This window comes from Podarcis bocagei (genome assembly GCF_964188305.1).
Source record: "Podarcis bocagei genome assembly, chromosome: 11".
NCBI classification, from domain to species: Eukaryota; Metazoa; Chordata; class Lepidosauria; order Squamata; family Lacertidae; genus Podarcis; species Podarcis bocagei.
This window is the reverse complement of record NC_138136.1, coordinates 18,985,238-19,004,941: the sequence shown is the minus strand read 5'-3', so window position 1 is coordinate 19,004,941 and position 19,704 is coordinate 18,985,238. Positions and strand designations below refer to the sequence as shown.

Sequence of the window (19,704 nt, the reverse complement as noted above, 5' to 3'; positions counted from 1 at the left end):
CATTTTAGCAATTTTCCAATATTCACTTTCTAATATAATTAACTAGTTCAAATTACTAACTTCCTTTCTTTTCATCATAATCTCAATCCATAGTATTATACAATTCAACATACTTTAATCCTAAGGCAATTTAATACTTGCAAGTATTTCCACTTATATTATATTATATTATTTAGCAAGATATTCCTTAAAATTCTTCTAACCTTCTTGATATTTCTCCTCTTTCTGATCGCGGATTCTTCCAGTAAGGTCGGACATCTCCAAAAAGTCCAACATCTTCATCTGACAATCTTCCACTGTTGGTATTTCCTGTTATTTCCAATTTTTGGCTAATAAAATTCTCGCTGCAGTTGTGGCATAAAAAAACAGTCTAACGTCTTTTTTGGGCAATTCCATTCCTATTATCCCAAGTAGAAAGGCTTCTGGTTTCTTAATAAATGTATATTTCAACATTTTTTTCCAATTCATTATATATTTCCTCCCAGAAGTCTTTCACTTTTGAACACATCCACCACATATGGTAAAAGGTGCCTTCTTTTTCTTTACATTTCCAACATAAATTATCACTCTTATGGTAGATCTTTGCTAATTTTACTGGGGTTTTCATAATATTTTCCTTTAACACCGTACATGCAGTAAACCTTTCTTCCACAACCTTTCGCAATCTTCCATCATTATATTGTGTCCAACATCTCTTGCCCAATCTATCATCACAGATTTCACTTGTTCATCCTTTGTATGCCACTCCAACAATAAATTATACACCCTAGACAAATTTTTCACGTTAGTATCTAACAACTCCGTTTCCAATTTGGTGTTTTCCTTTGCAAAACTGTTTTTCTTATCCAACTTAAATAATTCATTAATCTGGTAATATTGAAACCAATCCACTTTGTCTTTAACCTGATCAAAAAAGCATTTTGAATTTAGCCTGTGTAAGGCTATCAGGGGGTTATTCGAGAGCAATCAGGCAAATGCCTCCCTGGTCGGCTGTAAAGCCTCGTTATTGGTGCCAAAAACCCTTCACCATGCAGAGCGCTCGCTCATTCACTGGCAGAATCTGTGAGTGGACAGTCCTTAAACCTTCCCCAGCAGAGTAGTTTCTTGACGCCCAATCTGCGCTTCCCCTCTCTATGCGGAAGCCTACTGCGCAGGGAGGGCGTGGGTAACGGAGGACCTCTTTCCTCCCCGCTTTGCTCAGGCAAGGTGTCCTGGCACCGCCTCGCCTCCTCCGAGCCCTGCAGCTCCTCTCCACTGGAGGTGTGGTTACTGTCCTCTGCTGAGGAGGTGCTGCTTTCTACGATCTTTTGGGGCTCTCTGTAATCCATCCAGCTTTTCCCCTCTTGCCCCTGAGCCGATGGCAGTTCCCTGACAGCCTGGAAAGCTCTGTTTCAGTTCTACAGCAGGGGTAGCCAGCAGGGGCGCTTCTCTTGTGGATAACAAGTCCCTCCAGCCCCAGCCATTATGGTCTTTGGCCAGGGATGGTAGGAGTTGTACTCTCCAACAACTTGATTCCCTCTGTTGTGCAGCAATTGAATGTGTTTATTGTTCTTGATATTATTACTAGTATTATTATTTGAATTTATATACCACCCTATACCCGGAGGGCTCAGGGCAGTTCGCAAAACAAAATCAAAACATAAAACCACAAAACATATAATCAAAATAAAAACAACAACCCAGTAACAACCCCCCCCAAAAAAAACCCCCACCCCACCACATTTTAAAAGGGCATTGGATGTCAATCAAATCAACCAAAGGCCTGGTTAAAAAGGAATGTTTTTGCCTGGCACCTAAAGGTGTATAACGAAGGCGCCAGGCGAACTTCCCTGGGGAGAGCATTCCACAGATGGGGAGCCACTGCAGAGAAGGCCCTGTTCTCATGTTGCCACCCTCCTCGAAGAGGTGGCACACAAAGAAGGGCCTCAGAAGATGATCTCAGGGTCCTGGTAGGTTCATATGGAAAGAGGTATTGCGATCCTGATAAAGGAGGAGATGTGTGATAGAAGTATGCATAGTGTGTAGAAAATGATCAGAAAGAGGGTTTTCTCCCTCTCTCATAGTACTAGAATCCCGGGGCCATCTAATGAGGTAATAATAATAATGATTTTGATCAGGCATCGCTCTTTATGCTGTGAAGTTATTATTTTGATTTTGAAGAGTTTGGATTTGATATCCCGCTTTATCTCTAGCCTAAGGAGTTTCAAAGTGGCTAACATTCTCCTTTCCCTTCCTCCCCCACAACAAACACTCTGTGAGGTGAGTGGGGCTGAGAGACTTCAAAGAAATGTGACTAACCCAAGGTCACTCAGCAGCTGCATGTGGAGGAGCGAGGAATCGAACCCGGTTCACCAGATTACGAGTCCACCGCTCTTAACCACTACACCACACTGGCTCTCTTTTGAGTCCTGAAATCTTACTTTCTTTTAATATTCTTAAAATTCTTTGGTGTATTTGTTAACAAAACTATTTGTTTCTGAGAAACACTTTCCTAATATGTTGAGGTCCTTCATTTCGTCATCCATGATGCACAATAGCCATGATTAGAGGGGAACTTGAGACTGACAATCCCATTAAACAGCTGTGCCTTTACACCTATTAGTATTGGCTTTTGTGACAGCACTAGAGTTACTAGCACCAATAGAACCCAAAAGAAAAAGGGGGGGAAATGCTTCTGGTTAGTACTTGGCAGTGTGTAGAAATGCACAATTAATCCAATTTAGAACATTGTAAACGATATCGCGGCCAAAAATTTAAATGCATGCTTAACTTGAAGCAATGATTGTTAATCTCACCCTCGTTGATAATTTAACCCAAGTGTTGGATTCCTTTGCTGCTTCTCTTTTGTATTGCTACTCCGAATCGAGAGATAAAGCTTATTTTGATGGCCTGGTTTCAAGTGCTTGCCTTGGCAGAACGTAGTGGGAAAGAATGAACCACTTTGAATTTATCTGAATGGGAACAGCAGATGCAGCAATCACTCAGGCCTGGAATATACAGATCATAAATACAAAGGTTTTGCTCGTGTATGGAATCGTGCACAGTTGGTTTCTGGAATAAATCTTAGACCAAGAGGGTTCATTTCATCCCAGTGCAGTGGAACTTGCCGCCAGACTGCCGCTTCTTGCAGCCCAAGGTAAAGTGAGAAATCTTGGGTAGGAACATCTTGCAGCTCGCTCCAATTCCTGTGTTTGTGAAGGAGTTGATGCTGGCATGGGAAGTAGCTGCAAGCTGCGCTCCTCCTGTGTATTTTGGGCCTTCTCTCATTACCTTGCAACGCAGGTTAGGTGCAAAACAGCTTCCATGCCTACACTTGAAGGCTGAGTATGGGAACTGAGAGCTGTTCTGTGCACTGGGCAAAATGAATTGTTTGATGGAGGTGGCAGAGTTTTAAACTGTACCACTTTAGCCTGCCAGTTTGGGGACGGGTTGATTGCACTTTTCACTTCTCTTCCTGTATATTGTAAACGAGCATATCAGAAAGAAAATAAAACTTTCACGTAGCATTCTCCCTGGTGTGTTAATTTTACCACATGCTGAAGTCTTGTTACGCAGGAAAGCATTCACTCTGAACTGCTTCTTTATATTGTCAGGTATCTACCACAGATGGGATGCGGGTGGCGCTGTGGGTTAAACCACAGAGCCTAGGACTTGCCGATCAGAAGGTCGGCGGTTCGAATCCCCGTGACGGGGTGAGCTCCCGTTGCTCAGTCCCTGCTCCTGCCAACCTAGCAGTTCAAAAGCACGTCAAAGTGCAAGTAGATAAATAGGTACCACTCTGGCAGGAAGGTAAACAGCGTTTCTGTGCGCTGCTCTGGTTCACTAGAAGTGGCTTAGTCATGCTGGCCACATGACCCGGAAGCTATACGCCGGCTCCCTCGGCCAATAAAGCGAGATAAGCGCCACAACACCAGAGTCGGCCACGACTGGACCTAATGGTCTGGGGTCCCTTTACCTTTACCTTTATCTACCAAAGATGTATCATTTTAGGCTCTCATGCATCTCTTGCCTATCTGTTGTTGGTTACCATTGCCCTCTCCCTTCTATTTAAATGCTGACAGTGGTAAAGATTATAAACTACTTGGAGCTAGCCTTTTCCCCCATTGTTAGTCCGTTTATTTATTTGCTTGCTTGTTTGCCACCTATCTGACCAGGTTGCCCCAGTCAATCCGGGCGGCTTTCAACAAACTAAAACATCAACTGCAGTAAAACATCAAACTTTAAAAACTTACCTGCCTTCAGATTTCTTCTAAAAGTCAGATAGTTGATTATTCCCTTGACATCTGACTGGTGTTCCACAGGGTGGGTGCAACTACTGAGAAGGCCCTCTGCCAGGTTCCCTGTAACTTCACTTCTCACAATGAGAGAACCACCAGAAGGCCCTTGGAGCTGGTCCTCAGTGTCTGGGCTGAACTATTGTGTCATATACACTGGTGGCACTGTATTGGACCCCTTACAGATCGACAGCTTTCAGGAAAATGTCACAAAGATAAAATTTACATATCCACCCCCCTTCAAGTTCTAGTCCCAGATCAAATTGACACACAATCTCTCTTTTTGTGCCAAAAGTTAAAGATGCAATTCTTTTAATTGGGTCCTCTGTTCCTAACTGTGTTTTATTACCAAAGTATTGCATGCTTTTCCAGAGAAAAATTATTTTCAGTACGGGGATATATTGTATTGGAACACCTGCTATTGTGACAGACCCCACCCTACCCATTCATAAAACAGTATGTGATTGTATAACAAGACTGCTGTTTCCCTTAGTTTTGCCAGTGACCTTTATTGTTGACAGCAGGCAAGACTGAAAAATTGATGCCGACAGGTTGAATATTGCCTTTCCTCTTTTGATCTGGCAGAACTCCTAAATTGTTAGGAAATAAAACTTGACAATTTGTGTTATTAATTGGCGAGCAATCCAACCATATTATGACCAACTTCAGTCTAATGCTGCTAATCAATTGACTTTCGTTATGGTCTAAAGACGGATCGGTTTTTATATGCTAATTGAAATAATGTCATTGTTGGAGCAGTGCAGAAGTCAGAGCTTTTTATCTCTGCCTTTGCAAAGTCTTGTATTTTTTTTAAAGACTATTTACCGTATATTTCGCCCTATAGGACGCACTTTTCCCCCTCCAAAAATGAAGGGGAAATGTGTGTGCGTCCTATGGGGCGAATGCAGGCTTTCGCTGAAGCCTGGAGAGTGAGAGGGGTCGGTGCGCGCCGACCCCTCTCGCTCTCCAGGCTTCTGGAAGCTATCCGCAAGCCGTGGGAGAGCTGCACGACTTCGTGCAGCTCTCCCACGGCTTGGGGAGAGCTGCCTGCACCCCGAAGCCTGGGGGGCGCTGAGCTCAGCGCCCCCCAGGCTTCGGGCTTAGCGCAGCTCTCTGCAAGCCGTGGGAGGGCGAAGTCGCGCGGCTCTCCCACGGCTAGCAGAGAGCTTGCCTGCACCCAGAAGTTTGGGGCGCGCTGAGTTCAGCACGCCCCAAGCTTCGGGCTCCGCGCAGCTTCCGCAGCCTAGGGAGCCCTCCGGGAGTTCCCGCAGGGCTCCCTAGGCTGTGGATAGCAGCCTGCTGCCCGGAGCGCAAGGCGCGCTGAAGCCATGGCTGGGGGGGGGTATTTTTTTTCTTTATTCCCCCCCACCCAAAAAAAAAAACTAGGTGCGTCCTATGGGCCGGTGCGTCCTATAGGGTGAAAAATACGGTACTTGTTGAATTAAGACACAGTTCAGAAGATTTCATTCCCCATATGGCGTCATTGGCATAGCTATAATAGAAGCATAAAGGAGAAGTAACCAGTTGGGATATTGTTAACTCTAGGAGATTTCCTAAATGCCTGTTGCCCTGGTAGGAGTTCTGTCCATGTGAAACAGCTGTTCTGTGCCTGCATCCTCACACTGGCTCCATCACAGGAGGCAAGTGTGGATTAGCAGTCCATCCACCCTCCAAATGCAGAAGTTGCTGTTTATATGCTTCTGTGGTGGGCAAACTAAATCTGGACTCATAAGCAGACAGGGTATGCAAATTGAGACCCACCACACTGTGTTCATAAGCCAGAGTCAGGTCATACCAGCACAGAACCTATGAGCCCTCCATCGCTCTCTTTCTGTGAACCCATTTCAAACGCTGCTGTCTCTGTCACTGCGCATGTCATTAATTGTACATCAATATGTTCTGTATGAGGGTTTCTAGATTTGTTTCCTAGCACAGGTGGGAGCAACATAACAGACACAATCTCATCTTTTCTGGTTGTTTATACCAGGGATAGTGAACCTGTGGCCTGCCTGAAGTTGTTGGGCAACTGCTCTCATAATCCCTGACAATTGTTCATGCTGGCTGGAGCTGCTGTGAAGTGGAGCTCAACAACTTCTAGAGCCATGGTTCCCAATGTGGGGCACATGCCCCACAGGGGGGCAACTTGATTTTTAAGGGGGGCAATTTGAGAATGAGTTATTAACAGTTAATGGCCTTTTAGGCTTCCTCCAAGTGAATAGGACTTCACTTTTTGAATAGTTAGAATTATATGTAATGGGGGGAGGGGTGGATCAGGATTTTAGAGATGCTTAGGTGGAGCATGGCCCAAAAAAGGTTGGGAAACCACTGTTCTAGAGGGCCACACGTTCCCATCCTTGCTATTAATAAACAAATAGAGAGGGACAGGGTTACCTGTGGAATGCTCCCGAGTGATTGATCATCGAATCATAGAATCATAGAGTTGGAAGAGACCACAAGGGCCATCGAGTGCAACCCCCTGCCAAGCAGGAAACACCATCAGAGCACTCCTGACATATGGTTGTCAAGCCTCTGCTTAAAGACCTCCAAAGAAGGAGACTCCACCACACTCCTTGGCAGCAAATTCCACTGTCGAACAGCTCTTACTGTCAGGAAGTTCTTCCTAATGTTTAGGTGGAATCTTCTTTCTTGTAGTTTGGATCCATTGCTCCGTGTCCGCTTCTCTGGAGCAGCAGAAAACAACCTTTCTCCCTCCTCTATGTGACATCCTTTTATATATTTGAACATGGCTATCATATCACCCCTTAACCTCCTCTTCTCCAAGCTAAACATGCCCAGCTCCCTTAGCCGTTCCTCATAAGGCATCGTTTCCAGGCCTTTGACCATTTTGGTTGCCCTCCTCTGGACACGTTCCAGTTTGTCAGTGTCCTTCTTGAATTGTGGTGCCCAGAACTGGACACAGTACTCCAGGTGAGGTCTGACCAGAGCAGAATACAGTGGCACTATTACTTCCCTTGATCTAGATGCTATACTCCTATCTTGAGCCATGTTCTAACAGCCTCACTGACTTGATCCTTTCGAGTCAGTATAACCTTGTAGTGTGGGTGTCTATGGATGTTAAAACTGTCTGTACAGTGGTACCTTGGGTTAAGAACTTAATTAGTTCTGGAGGTCCGTTCTTAACCTGAAACTGTTCTTAACCTGAGACACCACTTTAGCTAATGGGGGCTGCCGCCGCCACGCAATTTCTGTTCTCATCCTGAAGCAAAGTTCTTAATCTGAGGTACTATTTCTGGGTTAGCGGAGCCTGTAACCTGAAGCATCTGTAACCTGAAGCGTCTGTAACCTGAGGTACCACTGTAGTTTAGACAGCTTGGGTGTTAACTGCCCATTCGACCCCAGAGTCACAACTTCCAAAAAGTGGGAGTGATTCTGAAAAAGTCAGAAAAGATGTGCTGGTAGCTCTCTTTAAACTTTGCAGCAACAAAAAGCATTTGTACTACGGTAAAGAAACCCCATGCATAAACTTGAGTTTTGTTCAGTCACACGTGTAATCAGGTAGCGTATGGGGAAGCGTACAGTGTGCATACAGACTACGGGCTGCCCAAAGGATCAGTCTGAGGAGTGAAAAGCAATAAGAAGCGACGTGAATGAATCTCTGAATGCTGAAGGTTCCTGTGAAAGTAACAAATACTGAAACTCTGTGGCTCTTGGCTATATTTAAAATATCTCCCTTGATTTTGAAGAAGTGTCTTTAAATATGACTTCGGTGCAGCCACAAAGCTGTGCGCGCGCGCACACACACACACACACACACACACACACACATACACGCATATGAATTCTGTCCTATGTACGACAGCAAGCTCTCATTTTCTTGGGTGCTAATCCTTATGTAACCCAAAATGGGCACGATCCACACCTGCGAGAGATGACAGCAAGTGTGCAGAGCCCTAATGTTTGCAGAACTAAGAAAAACATTTTAAGACAAAAAAAGGTGATCTGAGCATGCTGAGTAGGCTGACTCTTTGAAGGGGAGCCTGCGGGAACAGGGAACGTAATGGCTGGCTGGAAAGCCTGAGCAGCAACATTTTGTTGCAGACCTCACCTAAAAACAGAGCTCTGAATTCAGTTCTTTATTTAAGATGAACACAAATGGCCTGTCTTGTTTTATTGGATTACTAGTAGTTCTGAATCATTTGCTTTAAAATGAAGGTTGTCTTTCTCCCTCCACTGCCACTGCCCTTCTGCCTTTGCACATCCAGGTGGGCATTTATTCGGGCACTACATTATGGAGAATGGTAATTCCACGCCGCCGCCCCCCCCCATATCTTGTCTACAGCCTGTCCTGTCTACTGGGTCGAGGAACGCAGCTGTCCTGAGCTCATTATGTTTTATTATGGTGTCTTATGACAGACATCTCCTATCTGTGCTTTGCTTGCTGTGAGGTTCTTTGGATATTAATTGTTTTGTTCTATGATGCTGGCCATAACATTTCTAGGCAGTATGGAAAGAATATCAATTGTTTGGCAGATAAATAAATAAATTGTGCTCCTGGAAATTAAAAAAAAAAGTTGCAGCTGTTTTCAGTTGTTTAATAATTCCTAATATTTATTATTTTTTTATCCATAGGCTGCTTTGTATCGCCTGAGTGGAGATTGGAATCCTTTACACATTGAACCTGGTTTTGCTGCCCTTGGAGGTAAGTTTGAAGGAACTCTCTTTTGCTTTATTTTATTGATAGGAGTCATAAATGCCTTTTCAGCTTTTTCAGCAATATACTTTTTTTTAAATGCATTTAAGGTTTGAGAATTGACAACTGCTATCCTGAAATAAAAAATTAACCAAATGTTGAATTTTCAGCTGGTAACTGGTATTTGTGAAGTATAGGTGGCTTTCCCATAATTTTGAGTTCTAAACCAATTATTTCATTCTACCACTTTCCAGGTGGCAAGATTGCAAGTTGTAGTTATCTTTTCCTGCCTTTCATTTAGCTTACCTCAGAACCTTGCTCCCATGAGGAATATATAAACCAAAATTCATAGAGCTACTCTTAGGCACTGAGCATGTCTGCTGCATTTTATTTTATATTTTTAGCTTTTTATTTGAATAGTAATGGCGCATCAGAAACAGTTTAGGGGGTGTTCACACATTACATTTAACAAGTATGCAATCTGTGTACAAAACAGCTGAGCTGCACACTTGTACAAGTATTCACATCTAACGTTCAAAAAGTAAAGAATCTTTGTTCATGTGTACTCAAGAACCGAGCTGTACAAATCAGCAAGCACACACTCTTTCACATGTACATGGGTGAAGGCAGCTTTTATCAGTGTCACATGTGAACAAAGCTTTTCAAATGTGGTTTCTATAAAGTATAGCAAGAAATAGAAGTCCAAAGTCTGCTTGAGTATACTGAAATATCCTGTGTTCCTGTGCAGCAAAAATTGACCTCTTTGTGCCTTGTCTGTCCACTATATGGGGAGTTGCCAATATAGCACACATAATTACAATGAATGTAAACATAAAACTAACTATGTGCTGGCAGGCTGTATGTTCTTGGTTTCTTGCGGTAGATCTTTTTCATACTTCTGTTGAAATTTCCTATCGATTTTTTTTTTTTAAAAAAAGTATGGCAGTGCTCACAGAGAAGGCTGTAAGAATGTTTCAGATTTATAGGAGCTGGTATCATGTTTTGATAATTCAAAACAATAAAGCATCTTGTGGCCTGTTAAAAACAAAACAAAAATGTAATGAATTGATGAGGTGGACTGTGGTCCGTGAAAACTGATGCCAAAATAGATTTGTTAGTTTTAAAGGGGCCACAAGATGCACTGCTGCTTTTACTACCCTTCTGGAAAAGGATTTAATTTGAAAGCAATTGCATATGGTTCCCTCACTTTGCTATATATAGGTGCACACAGATTGAGCAAAAGGTTAATTCTTCCCAGCTATTTGTGACCCATCATTATGGGTACCTCAGATTCCATTCTATCCATATTTGTTCTTTTCCCTCTTTTCTTTGCTTGCACACCTCCCTTTATCTGAAGATCACATTTGTATTCCACCTCAATGTTGTAAAAACACCAAATGCAGCTGTTCATGATAAACAAAACATATAACCCAATCCAATAACAAAACTAAACAAATTTTGAAAACCAACTAAAACAGCAGAAATAGCAACGCTAATGAAATCAACCATCAAGCACCTAAAACATTGGGGAATTCAACATTTTACTCAGTTCCAAAAATGCTGCAAAACTTGAGCCATTCTGGACTTACTGGGAACAATGTTCCATTAATGGGAAGTCACTAGACACTCACTGTCTGTCTGTCTGTCTGTCTGTCTGTCTCACTCACTCTCACTCTCTCACACAGATAGGCTGCCATATAACTACAGTGGTACCTCGAGTTACGAACTTAATTTGTTCCAGAAGTCTGTTCTTAACCTGAAACTGTTCTTAACCTGAGGTACCACTTTAGCTAATGGGCCTCCTGCTGCCGCCGTGCTGCCGCCATGCGATTTCTGTTCTCATCCTGGGGCAAAGTTCTTAACCCAAAGTACTACTTCTGGGTTAGCGGAGTTTGTAACCCGAGGTGTTTGTAACCCTAGGTACCACTGTACTCTACAGAGATGATGATAATAATAGTAATTTATACCCCGCCCATCTGGCTTGGTTTCCCCAGCCACTCTGAGCAGCTCCCAACAGAATATTAAAAACACGATAAAACATCAAACATTAAAAACTTCCCGATACAGGGCTGCCTTCAGATGTCTTCTGAAAGTCAGATAGTTGTATTAGCTTGACATCAGGTGGGAGGGCCTTCCACAGGGCTGGCACCACTACTGAGAAGGCCCTCTGCCTGGTTCCCTGTAACCTCAATTCTCACAGTGAGGGAACCCCCAGAAGGCCCTCGGAGCCGAACTTCAGTGTCTGGGCTGAACAATGGCGGTAGAGACGCTCCTTCAGGTATACTGAGCCGAGGCTGTATATATGGGGACATCAAGGAAAAGATCTTACAAGCTGATCTTGAGGAAGAGGCAAATGTCAGGTGCTAAGAGCAAAATCATCATTTTTGCATTGTATCTAGAATCAAACCGTGAGCCAGTGAATATCTTTACTCCCTAGCCAAATAGCCCCTTCTTAATAATTGGTCTGCCATTTTCAAAAAATGAGGTGAAGTGTCTCCAGGCTTTATAAAGGTTATAAGAGGATACGATACTGCGGACATTTTATCTGAGCATCTCTGCTTATCCCATTTTTGGTTAACATCCTCTTCAGGTGTTACTGGCTTGGAGAGGCCACAGGAGTAGAACGGGACGCTGGAGCCACAAATTTAGCCTCGCCTTCAAAGTTGTGCAAATTCTTCCACTCCCTTGCATGGTGACGATGAAGTTCTGCAGTGGCCTTTTCTATCTGGAGGCAACTGAGAGCCCTGGAATATTGGGGTTTCCTCGTCATGAGAGTGGCTGGTAGAGTCATGTGACCTCTGGGGCAAGCCCTCCCATAATGCACCTGTATTGCCTCTCCAAGCCACTAATTCCTGAAAAGTCCTTTAGCAGAGTATGAGTTAAATGCCGATGATCCTTGGAGCGCATTTCTAAATGTAGACATGTTCTGTAAGAAATGCAACACTTTATTTGTATTCTCTTAATAGGATTTCAGAAGCCCATATTGCATGGACTTTGTTCTTTCGGATTTGCTGCCAGGCATGTTTTGAAACACTTTGCAAATAACGATGTGACCAAGTTCAAGGCAATTAAGGTCTGTTAATGCTTCTCCTGGGATATTCTGTGTTCATTGCGAGATGAAGACAAGATTTCTTAATTGCACTTAAGATGCAGACATAAAATACGATTCGTTGTGTCACGTTGACATTTGATTTGATGTTACCTCACGTGTTTTACATACACTGTACTTTTTTGTTTGCTATTAATGTACATTATAAACGCCTCAATTATACTTTCCTTTTTCTTGTTCTATTTATCTGCAGTAAGTATTTGTCATTTTTCAGCCACAAAGTTTTCGAAGCAATTTACATAATACAACGCAATTTGCGTAGTGGCTTACAAACATATTTTAGAGAAGTTGTTTACAGTTCCATTGGGGCAGGCTTGCATTTGTTGATGCTGCCCTTAAAATAAAGGGAATAGGCTCCTGCAGTTCTTTCCACAGTCTTAATGGTCTTTAGAGGATGGAGTTAGTCAACTTCGGTGGCAGTGCTTAAGCTGAGTAATCCAAGCTGCATCTTTCCACAAGCAAACACATAAAGTGAATGTGAGGGATAACAGCGAAAACAGCCATAGCAAAATGATTTTAATATTTCATAGGATTCCTCCCCCATCCCTGTTAAAGCATATCTATCTTTTCCTTGTGTTAGGTGCGGTTTGCAAAACCAGTTTACCCGGGACAAACTTTGCAAACAGAGATGTGGAAGGAAGGAAACAGGATTCATCTTCAGACCAAGGTCAGTAGGGTGAAACCAAGATTTGTGGCAGTTAAAACAAAACAGTACCCTAGAATGGATCTCTTCCTGTGCGCATAAATCCCATTCATTTCAGTGGGGATTGAGTGGATCAAATTGTATGCAGCTAACCAGTGGCGTAGTGTGGGTTGTCAGCACCCGGGGCAAGGCAAGTAATTTGCCCCCTAACCCGTGGATTTGCGCCCCCTAACCCTAACCCCCAGATGTTGCGCCCGGTGTGGCCGGCCCCCCCTGCACCCCCCACGCTACGCCACTGCAGCTAACATATAGTTCCCCCATCTCCCCGGAGAGAATCTGTAAAGATCCCATGACAAATAACCACACTTGTGTCTCTCCATAGTGGTGCATGCTCTGGTTATCTCCCACTTGGACTACTGCAATGCACTCTATGTGGGGCTACCTTTGAAGGTCACCCGGAAACTAATCCAGAATGTGGCAGCTAGACTGGGGACTGGGAGTGGCTGCTGAGACCATATAACACCGGTCCTGAAGGACCTACATTGGCTCCCAGTACGTTTCCGAGCACAATTCAAAGTGTTGGTGCTGACCTTTAAAGCCCTGAACAGCCTTGGCTCAGTATACCTGAAGGAACATCTCCACCCCCATTGTCCAGTCCGCACACTGAGGTCCAGCTCTGAGGGCCTTCTGGCGGTTCCCTCACTGCAAGAAGTGAGGTTACAGGGAACCAGGCAGAGGGCCTTCTCAGTAGTGGTGCCCGCCCTGTGGAACGCCCTCTCATCTGATGTCAAGGAAATAAACAACTGACTTTTAGAAGACATCTGAAGGCAGCCCTGTTTAGGGAAGTTTTTAATGTTTGAAGAAGAAGAAGAAGAAGAGTTTGGATTTGATATCCCGCCTTTCACTCCCCTTCAGGAGTCTCAAAGCGGCTAACATTCTCCTTTCCCTTCCTCCCCCACAACAAACACTCTGTGAGGTGAGTGGGGCTGAGAGACTTCAAAGAAGTGTGACTGGCCCAAGGTCACCCAGCAGCTGCATGTGGAGGAGCGGAGACGCGAACCCGGTTCCCCAGATTACGAGACTACTGCTCTTAACCACTACACCACACTGGCTCTAGTTTTATTGTATTTTTAATATTCTGTTGGGAGCCACCCAGAGTGACTGGGGTATAAATAACAACAACAACAAAACAACAACAACAAAACAACAATAATTTATCATCATCATCATCTTGTAGTTTACCTCAGGCAGCAAAGGGTCTTGAGCCGACTAGGGAAACCAGGTGTATTTATGGCTAATGATTGAGTCTGCTGACGACAATGATAATATTGGACTCAGGAGTCTTTGGAAGTGGAGTCAGTGTAATTTACCATTTATAGTGTCTGCCAAGACCCATGTTCCAAACTCCACTCAGCCATGAAGCTCACCCAATGACCTTGGGCCAGTCACCTTCCCCCAGTGTAACCTATCTCACAAGGTTGTTGTGACAGAGGGACAGAAACCTCGTATGCCACCTCGTGCTCCTTGCAGGAAATACATGCTGTCATAAATTGGGTGTGGAAGTGGGAAGTTAGTTCTGTACTAAAGACGTCTGGGAACAAGCACAGGTAAGGGCTAGGAGCATAAGAAGCTACATCTATCAGGTTGGACTGTTTGTCTACCTAGTCTGCTATTATTTCATCTGCCAGCATCTCTCCAAGGTCCCAGGTAGAGGTCTTTCCTATCATCTGCAACCTGTTCCTTTTAAACTAAGATCCCAGGCATTCAACCTGGGACCTTCTGAATGCAAGCGTTGTGCTTGGCCCCTGAGCCACAGTCCATCACTTGTCCTCACAGGACTTCGGAATAGCTATTCCACTTCATTTGCCCCCGATATTTTTTTTCTTCTAAAAACAAGTTTGAGGGTTCTGGAAATCAGAATTAGAATAGCTGTTCAAAACCTCAGTTCAGTTTGCTCAATCTCTTCCAGCCCACATGCATACTACTATTTTTTAAGGCAAACTTTGTTGGCATCTTTGAAAATGCATATAAAGAGAGTTTTTGATAATGCTGTTGACCTTGAGTCTCTTGGCGTCTCTTCCCCAGTCTTTGTGGTTCTATAATCTGTTTTTGGAAATCATTTTCGTTCCCTTAATTTCATAAAAGACCCAGAGTGGTAGATAAACTGAAAAAGGCGATTGCCCCCGAGCTTTAAAAGTAAATAAAGATGTAAAAAGCAGCAAACAACATTTTCTTTCTTCCTATCCTTTTTTTTAATAGAGCCAATTAAATAGCAGCAGCTTGTTAAACACTGGCAGCTTGCCCTCAATGTTTATTCATACACAGTATGTTTGGCTAAAACATGAAGCCCTTTCATTGACAAGCCTGTATTTAATATTTGAAATGATTGGAACTGATTATTTCCTCTCTGCTCTTGTGGCTTTTTAACCCACCGGCACATTGTCACTGATTGTTCTTAGGTTTTCTTTCGTTAAGCCATACTTGATTTTATGAAAGGATGCAAGCAAAATGGTTCTGGCTTTAGGATAGTTTGCTTAATTATTTCTATTTCAACCCTTTCTTTCCGTTGCTAGATTTGACCTGTGCAATTTAAGATGCAAAGAAGATCTTTAAATTGTTCTAATATAGCTATTGTTCTGTTTATAATATGTTCAGATTTTTCAAACACGCACTGGTGCTGTAGAAATTGCTTATATTTGATTTTTTTTTCCAGGTCAAAGAGACAGGGGAGGTTGCAATTGGAGGAGCATATGTCGATCTCACCTCATCCTCTGAACAGCCTTCAGCTAAGGTAGGGAAAGTGTGAAAGTGTGAGACATTGCTTTGTATGATGAATTCAAGAACAGTTTATATGCTACACTGAATAATGAAAATGAGTTGGATAGAAAACTAGTCACGCTTAGAGTAGACACATTAAAACTGATGGGACTTAAGTTAGTCATGAAATGGTAATAATAGCAGCAAACCTTTGCATTATGACCCAAATCCTCCACCCTCCCAGAAAACAGTTTCTGTGACGTATTTCACTCCAGCCAATTTGCATTCATTTGTTTAATTTTGCATAAATCCTGGCTTTGCAAGTCATCACGAGAGGAATTTGGTTTATACAAACCACTGAGGTCACTCTCGCTAACCTGACCGCTAAAGATAGTGCTTCTCAGCTATCCCTTGTAGACCTATCAGTTTGCAGAAGACATTGCCGCCACAGATGTTCAATTCCATATTTCTAGTCATCAGGGCTAGCAACATGGCTTCCAGTAGTATTAGACTCCCATTCACTTGTTTAATTGATTGGTTGGATGGGAGGATGTTTGAGTTGGAAGGTTTGAGTGTTTGCGAGGAAGTAGCTAAAATATGCCTAAAATATCATCTCGGCCCTTGTATACCCAGCTGTGTTCTGCAGGAGAAGGCATCTTGCCAATACCATTTCATCAGGAGCTTGATTCTACATGATGTAGAAATTGGGCCTATTAGCATTTTGGCAGGGGGGAATTGGAGCTTTTAAGTGTCTACCCTTTTGAATGTACTCCTGTTACCTATTATTATTATTATTTTATTTATTACATTTATGCAGTGCTTTATACAAAAATACAAAAAGCGGCTTACATGTCAGACAGGAGCTGTCTTTCCTATCTTTTCAGCCTTCCTTTTCCCAACCAGCCATTTAACTGGAGGTTTTTTATCTCAGTCTGTTTCTGCTTAAAATTGAGCTTGTGATTCTGTTTACATGTGCTTTTTACCATTGATATTTTTGTTGCTTGGAGATGTTTTGTGAATAGTGGTTTATAAATGGAATCACTTTTGCATAGCTTAGCTGAATAAAGGCTTTAATTGTAGTAACACGTGGCTGTGAAGTATTTCTACTGGGAAATACTGCTAGAGCCGTTTCCCGTAATCTTTCATCTAGAAACCTGTCATTTGCCCCTTCAACCCTTCCACCTTTGTATCAAAAAGAGTAGGAGCATATTGAGCTCTTTTTCGAGGTGGGGAATATGCTACCTGGGGCCTATAATGCCACAGAGAAGGGCCACAAAATATCCTGTAAAGAAGGAAGCTAGAATTCTCTCTAACTGTGCATGCGGTAATGAATCACAGGATATGGGTTTGAGTGTGAAATCCCTCAATGTCCATATCTCTTTGTATACATTAGGTAGTAGGACTCAAGAGTGACCTTGTGTTTGGAGAAATTGGTCGTCGCATCAAAGAGCTTGGCAGTGAGCTGGTGAAGAAAGTAAATGCCATATTTCAGTGGAACATCAGTAAGGACGGAAAGACTGCAGTGCAGTGGAGTAAGTCACAAGTTTAATTAATTTACGGAATGCCTTATTGCGTCGTCTAATGAAGTGAGAAACCTTATGTGGTTCTAAGCCCTGCTAGATGAAAGGAAGATGGCAGCCAAGGAAGGTTCGCTTTCTAATAAAGCGAAGGTATATTTTATTACAGTAGGGCTCGTGGCATCGAAAACAAGACTTTAGCATCTTGTCACCTTAGAGCTGGTGTGCAATGAGGTTGCTATGCAAAGAGTTGAAGTCCTAGTTCAGATATATCACAAAAGGACACTATTCCTCAGTAACAATATTTACACAAGGGATCATGCTGCATAGATTGGTTGCAAAAGTCACAGTGGTGATGTGTGTAGTTTTGACAGTCAAAAGCACTATACACATTCTGAAAATTCTCGTTTATTTTCTTCCTCCTCCTCTCTTCTGTGGATAAGGTTTTCCTTTTCATATTTGTCACTGTAAGACATCGACTTATTTCCCCGTTTGCAAGCAGACGTAATCTACAAAGCAGTTGGACGTGGAAACAATAGATAATACTTTCTGTTTTGAGTAAGATACATCCATGTCTACAGAAATATTCATTTAATTCTCCACTGGTCTTCATCTCGGGTTTGGAAACTGAATCCTGAGTATTTAGATCTGACTCAATCCTATAATGTGCTGTTAACAATGAATTAGATCTCAGTAGATTGGATTAAATCCCAGTTCTCACATTATGCCCGCCCCCTCCTGCATGTGGGAGGATCACGCTAATGCTTCTTTGGCCTGGCAGTAAATAGCATTTGATGATCATTATGTAAATGCCCTCTTATACTTTCTGTCGTCATTATCCTCTATTCCGATCACTCTCTTGTGCTAGGATACATAATATGCTATCCCCAGTGGGAGCTGCGTTTTTATGTATGACTATTCCACATTCGTATTTATGTATGGTGTTCGCTGTTGATGCTAAAAGTGCCGTGATGAAAAAACAAAGCACATGAAACATGCATGCCTTGAAAGCCTCTGCTCTTCTGTGCCAATGTCTTTCCCGATCATAGTGCAGATATATATATATGGCTAAGTCAATGAGTTTGAGTGATTGACCTCTGTTGCAAAGCAGTGGTGGGGAACCTGTTAGTCTCCATGGGTCAGATTCTGATCAGGATCGGCTTCATGGCCCAGATGAGTGCAGCCACCCACTTCTCCATTATGTGATTGACAGGTGGGTGACTTCCACCACCACGCCAGCTATAGAGAACCCCAAGGCTTCTCCTGTTTGTGTGCAAGTTGGAGAAGCATTGAGGCTCCCTCAGCTGGGGGGCAGGATGCCTTCTGAGGCAGCAGAGCTGTTCAGCTGGGGGGGGGGCAAGAGACCTCTTCTACCCCCCAGCTGAGCAGTTCAGCGAAGCCCCACTGCTCCTTGGTTTGGAATTGAGGCTGAGATGCATTGGGACTCGCTCGCCGTGTAGGACTAGGTCACGTCGGAACCTGCGTTCGACCGAGCTCCTCCAGAATCGCCCTTTGACGATAATTAATGACCGGAGCCTCTGATAAGGCTCCAAGCACGTTTCCATTACATAGAGAATTAAAGCAGCACGCAGAAGTGATGAGATTTATGAGCTACATGGCTAAAGAGTTTTATTACTAAGCTACACAGACAGAAAATAAATACATCCTCTCTCTGTGAGAGCAGAGAGCAACTGAAACAACAAAGGAACAGGAAACCAGTAACGTCACATCTGTCTCCCGTGAGACTTCCAACAGTATGGAATGTCTGGAATGCAAAACAGAGTCTTGTGACTCCAAGCACTGCACAGTGGCAAACAGAAACTAACAGGTTGTGTATCTTGGAAGAAGCAGCCAAGACTAATTCCAGTCATCGTGATATATCAGCATATACTGGTTTTTGAGGTGGTTTTTTTTTTTAAGGAAACCCCTAAAATTGTTTCCTAAAAACCCGCCTAAAAATCACCCCCCCCCCCGGGCATCAGTTCTGCCTTTGGAATCCCAATAATGTCTGGGAAATCCCAAAACGTATGGCAGCCCTAACTAAACTAAATAATCAGAGGTGAGTTGTTGTGCTAACGACAGCGGCAATTTGCTTAGCTATTTCCCCTGGTGGACTTCCAAGATGAGACATGAATCCCAAACTCATAAGGCAAGATTCACTGATACCTACAAGCAGTGGGAGAGTTCTCTAATCTTGTGTGGGGTGTCTCTCTCTCTCTCTCTCTCTCTCTCTCTCTCTCTTTCACTCTCCCCGCCCCCAATCACAAGAGCCCCATGAAACTGTGTCAGAGGTTTTTGCCCAGTCCCAGCTCACTTGCCACCCAAAACACTTTCCCAAGTTTTCCCTTGCCGGCAAGCAGGCCCTGGTCACGAGCAGAGGCTGGGTGATTCGTGGATCCTCATTGTGGCTTTCACTGTGCAATTATCAAGATAAGTGAGTCCCTGGCAAGTTATAGTGCCGCGGACCCCTGGGTGTGTTCCGCAAACCCCCGGGGTCCCCAGACCCGTAATTGGGAACCACTGCTTTAGTATGTTCTTTAACTTGTGTTTTTTATATGTCAGTGAATCCTAAGCAACACAGACATTTAATATAATATTCCAAATAATACAAAAAAACACATCACCAAAAATGCTGATTATCAGCCATAAATACCAAGATTAATTTCAGTACAGAAACAAAATCATTAAATTTCAAATCTCCATATAAGGATTTACTTGGTTGACCCAAAAGAAAAATGAATTTTGTCCATATA

At 43.2% G+C, this 19,704-nt stretch overlaps 1 protein-coding gene and 1 long non-coding RNA gene across 2 annotated transcripts in view; one reads left to right on the top strand and one right to left on the bottom strand.

Moving 5' to 3' along the window:
- The window catches only part of LOC308597875, a 991,146-nt gene that overhangs the window by 41,388 nt on the left and 930,054 nt on the right, over positions 1-19,704 (bottom strand). The gene's annotated exons all lie outside the window — the stretch shown is intronic.
- Positions 1-19,704, top strand: part of HSD17B4 (hydroxysteroid 17-beta dehydrogenase 4) — a 74,773-nt gene that overhangs the window by 45,496 nt on the left and 9,573 nt on the right. The window contains exons 18-22 of the mRNA XM_081213686.1: positions 8,865-8,934; positions 11,892-11,998; positions 12,615-12,701; positions 15,391-15,468; positions 16,828-16,966. Coding sequence (XP_081069812.1) covers positions 8,865-8,934; positions 11,892-11,998; positions 12,615-12,701; positions 15,391-15,468; positions 16,828-16,966 — 481 coding nt within the window. The remainder of the gene's footprint in view (positions 1-8,864; positions 8,935-11,891; positions 11,999-12,614; positions 12,702-15,390; positions 15,469-16,827; positions 16,967-19,704) is intronic.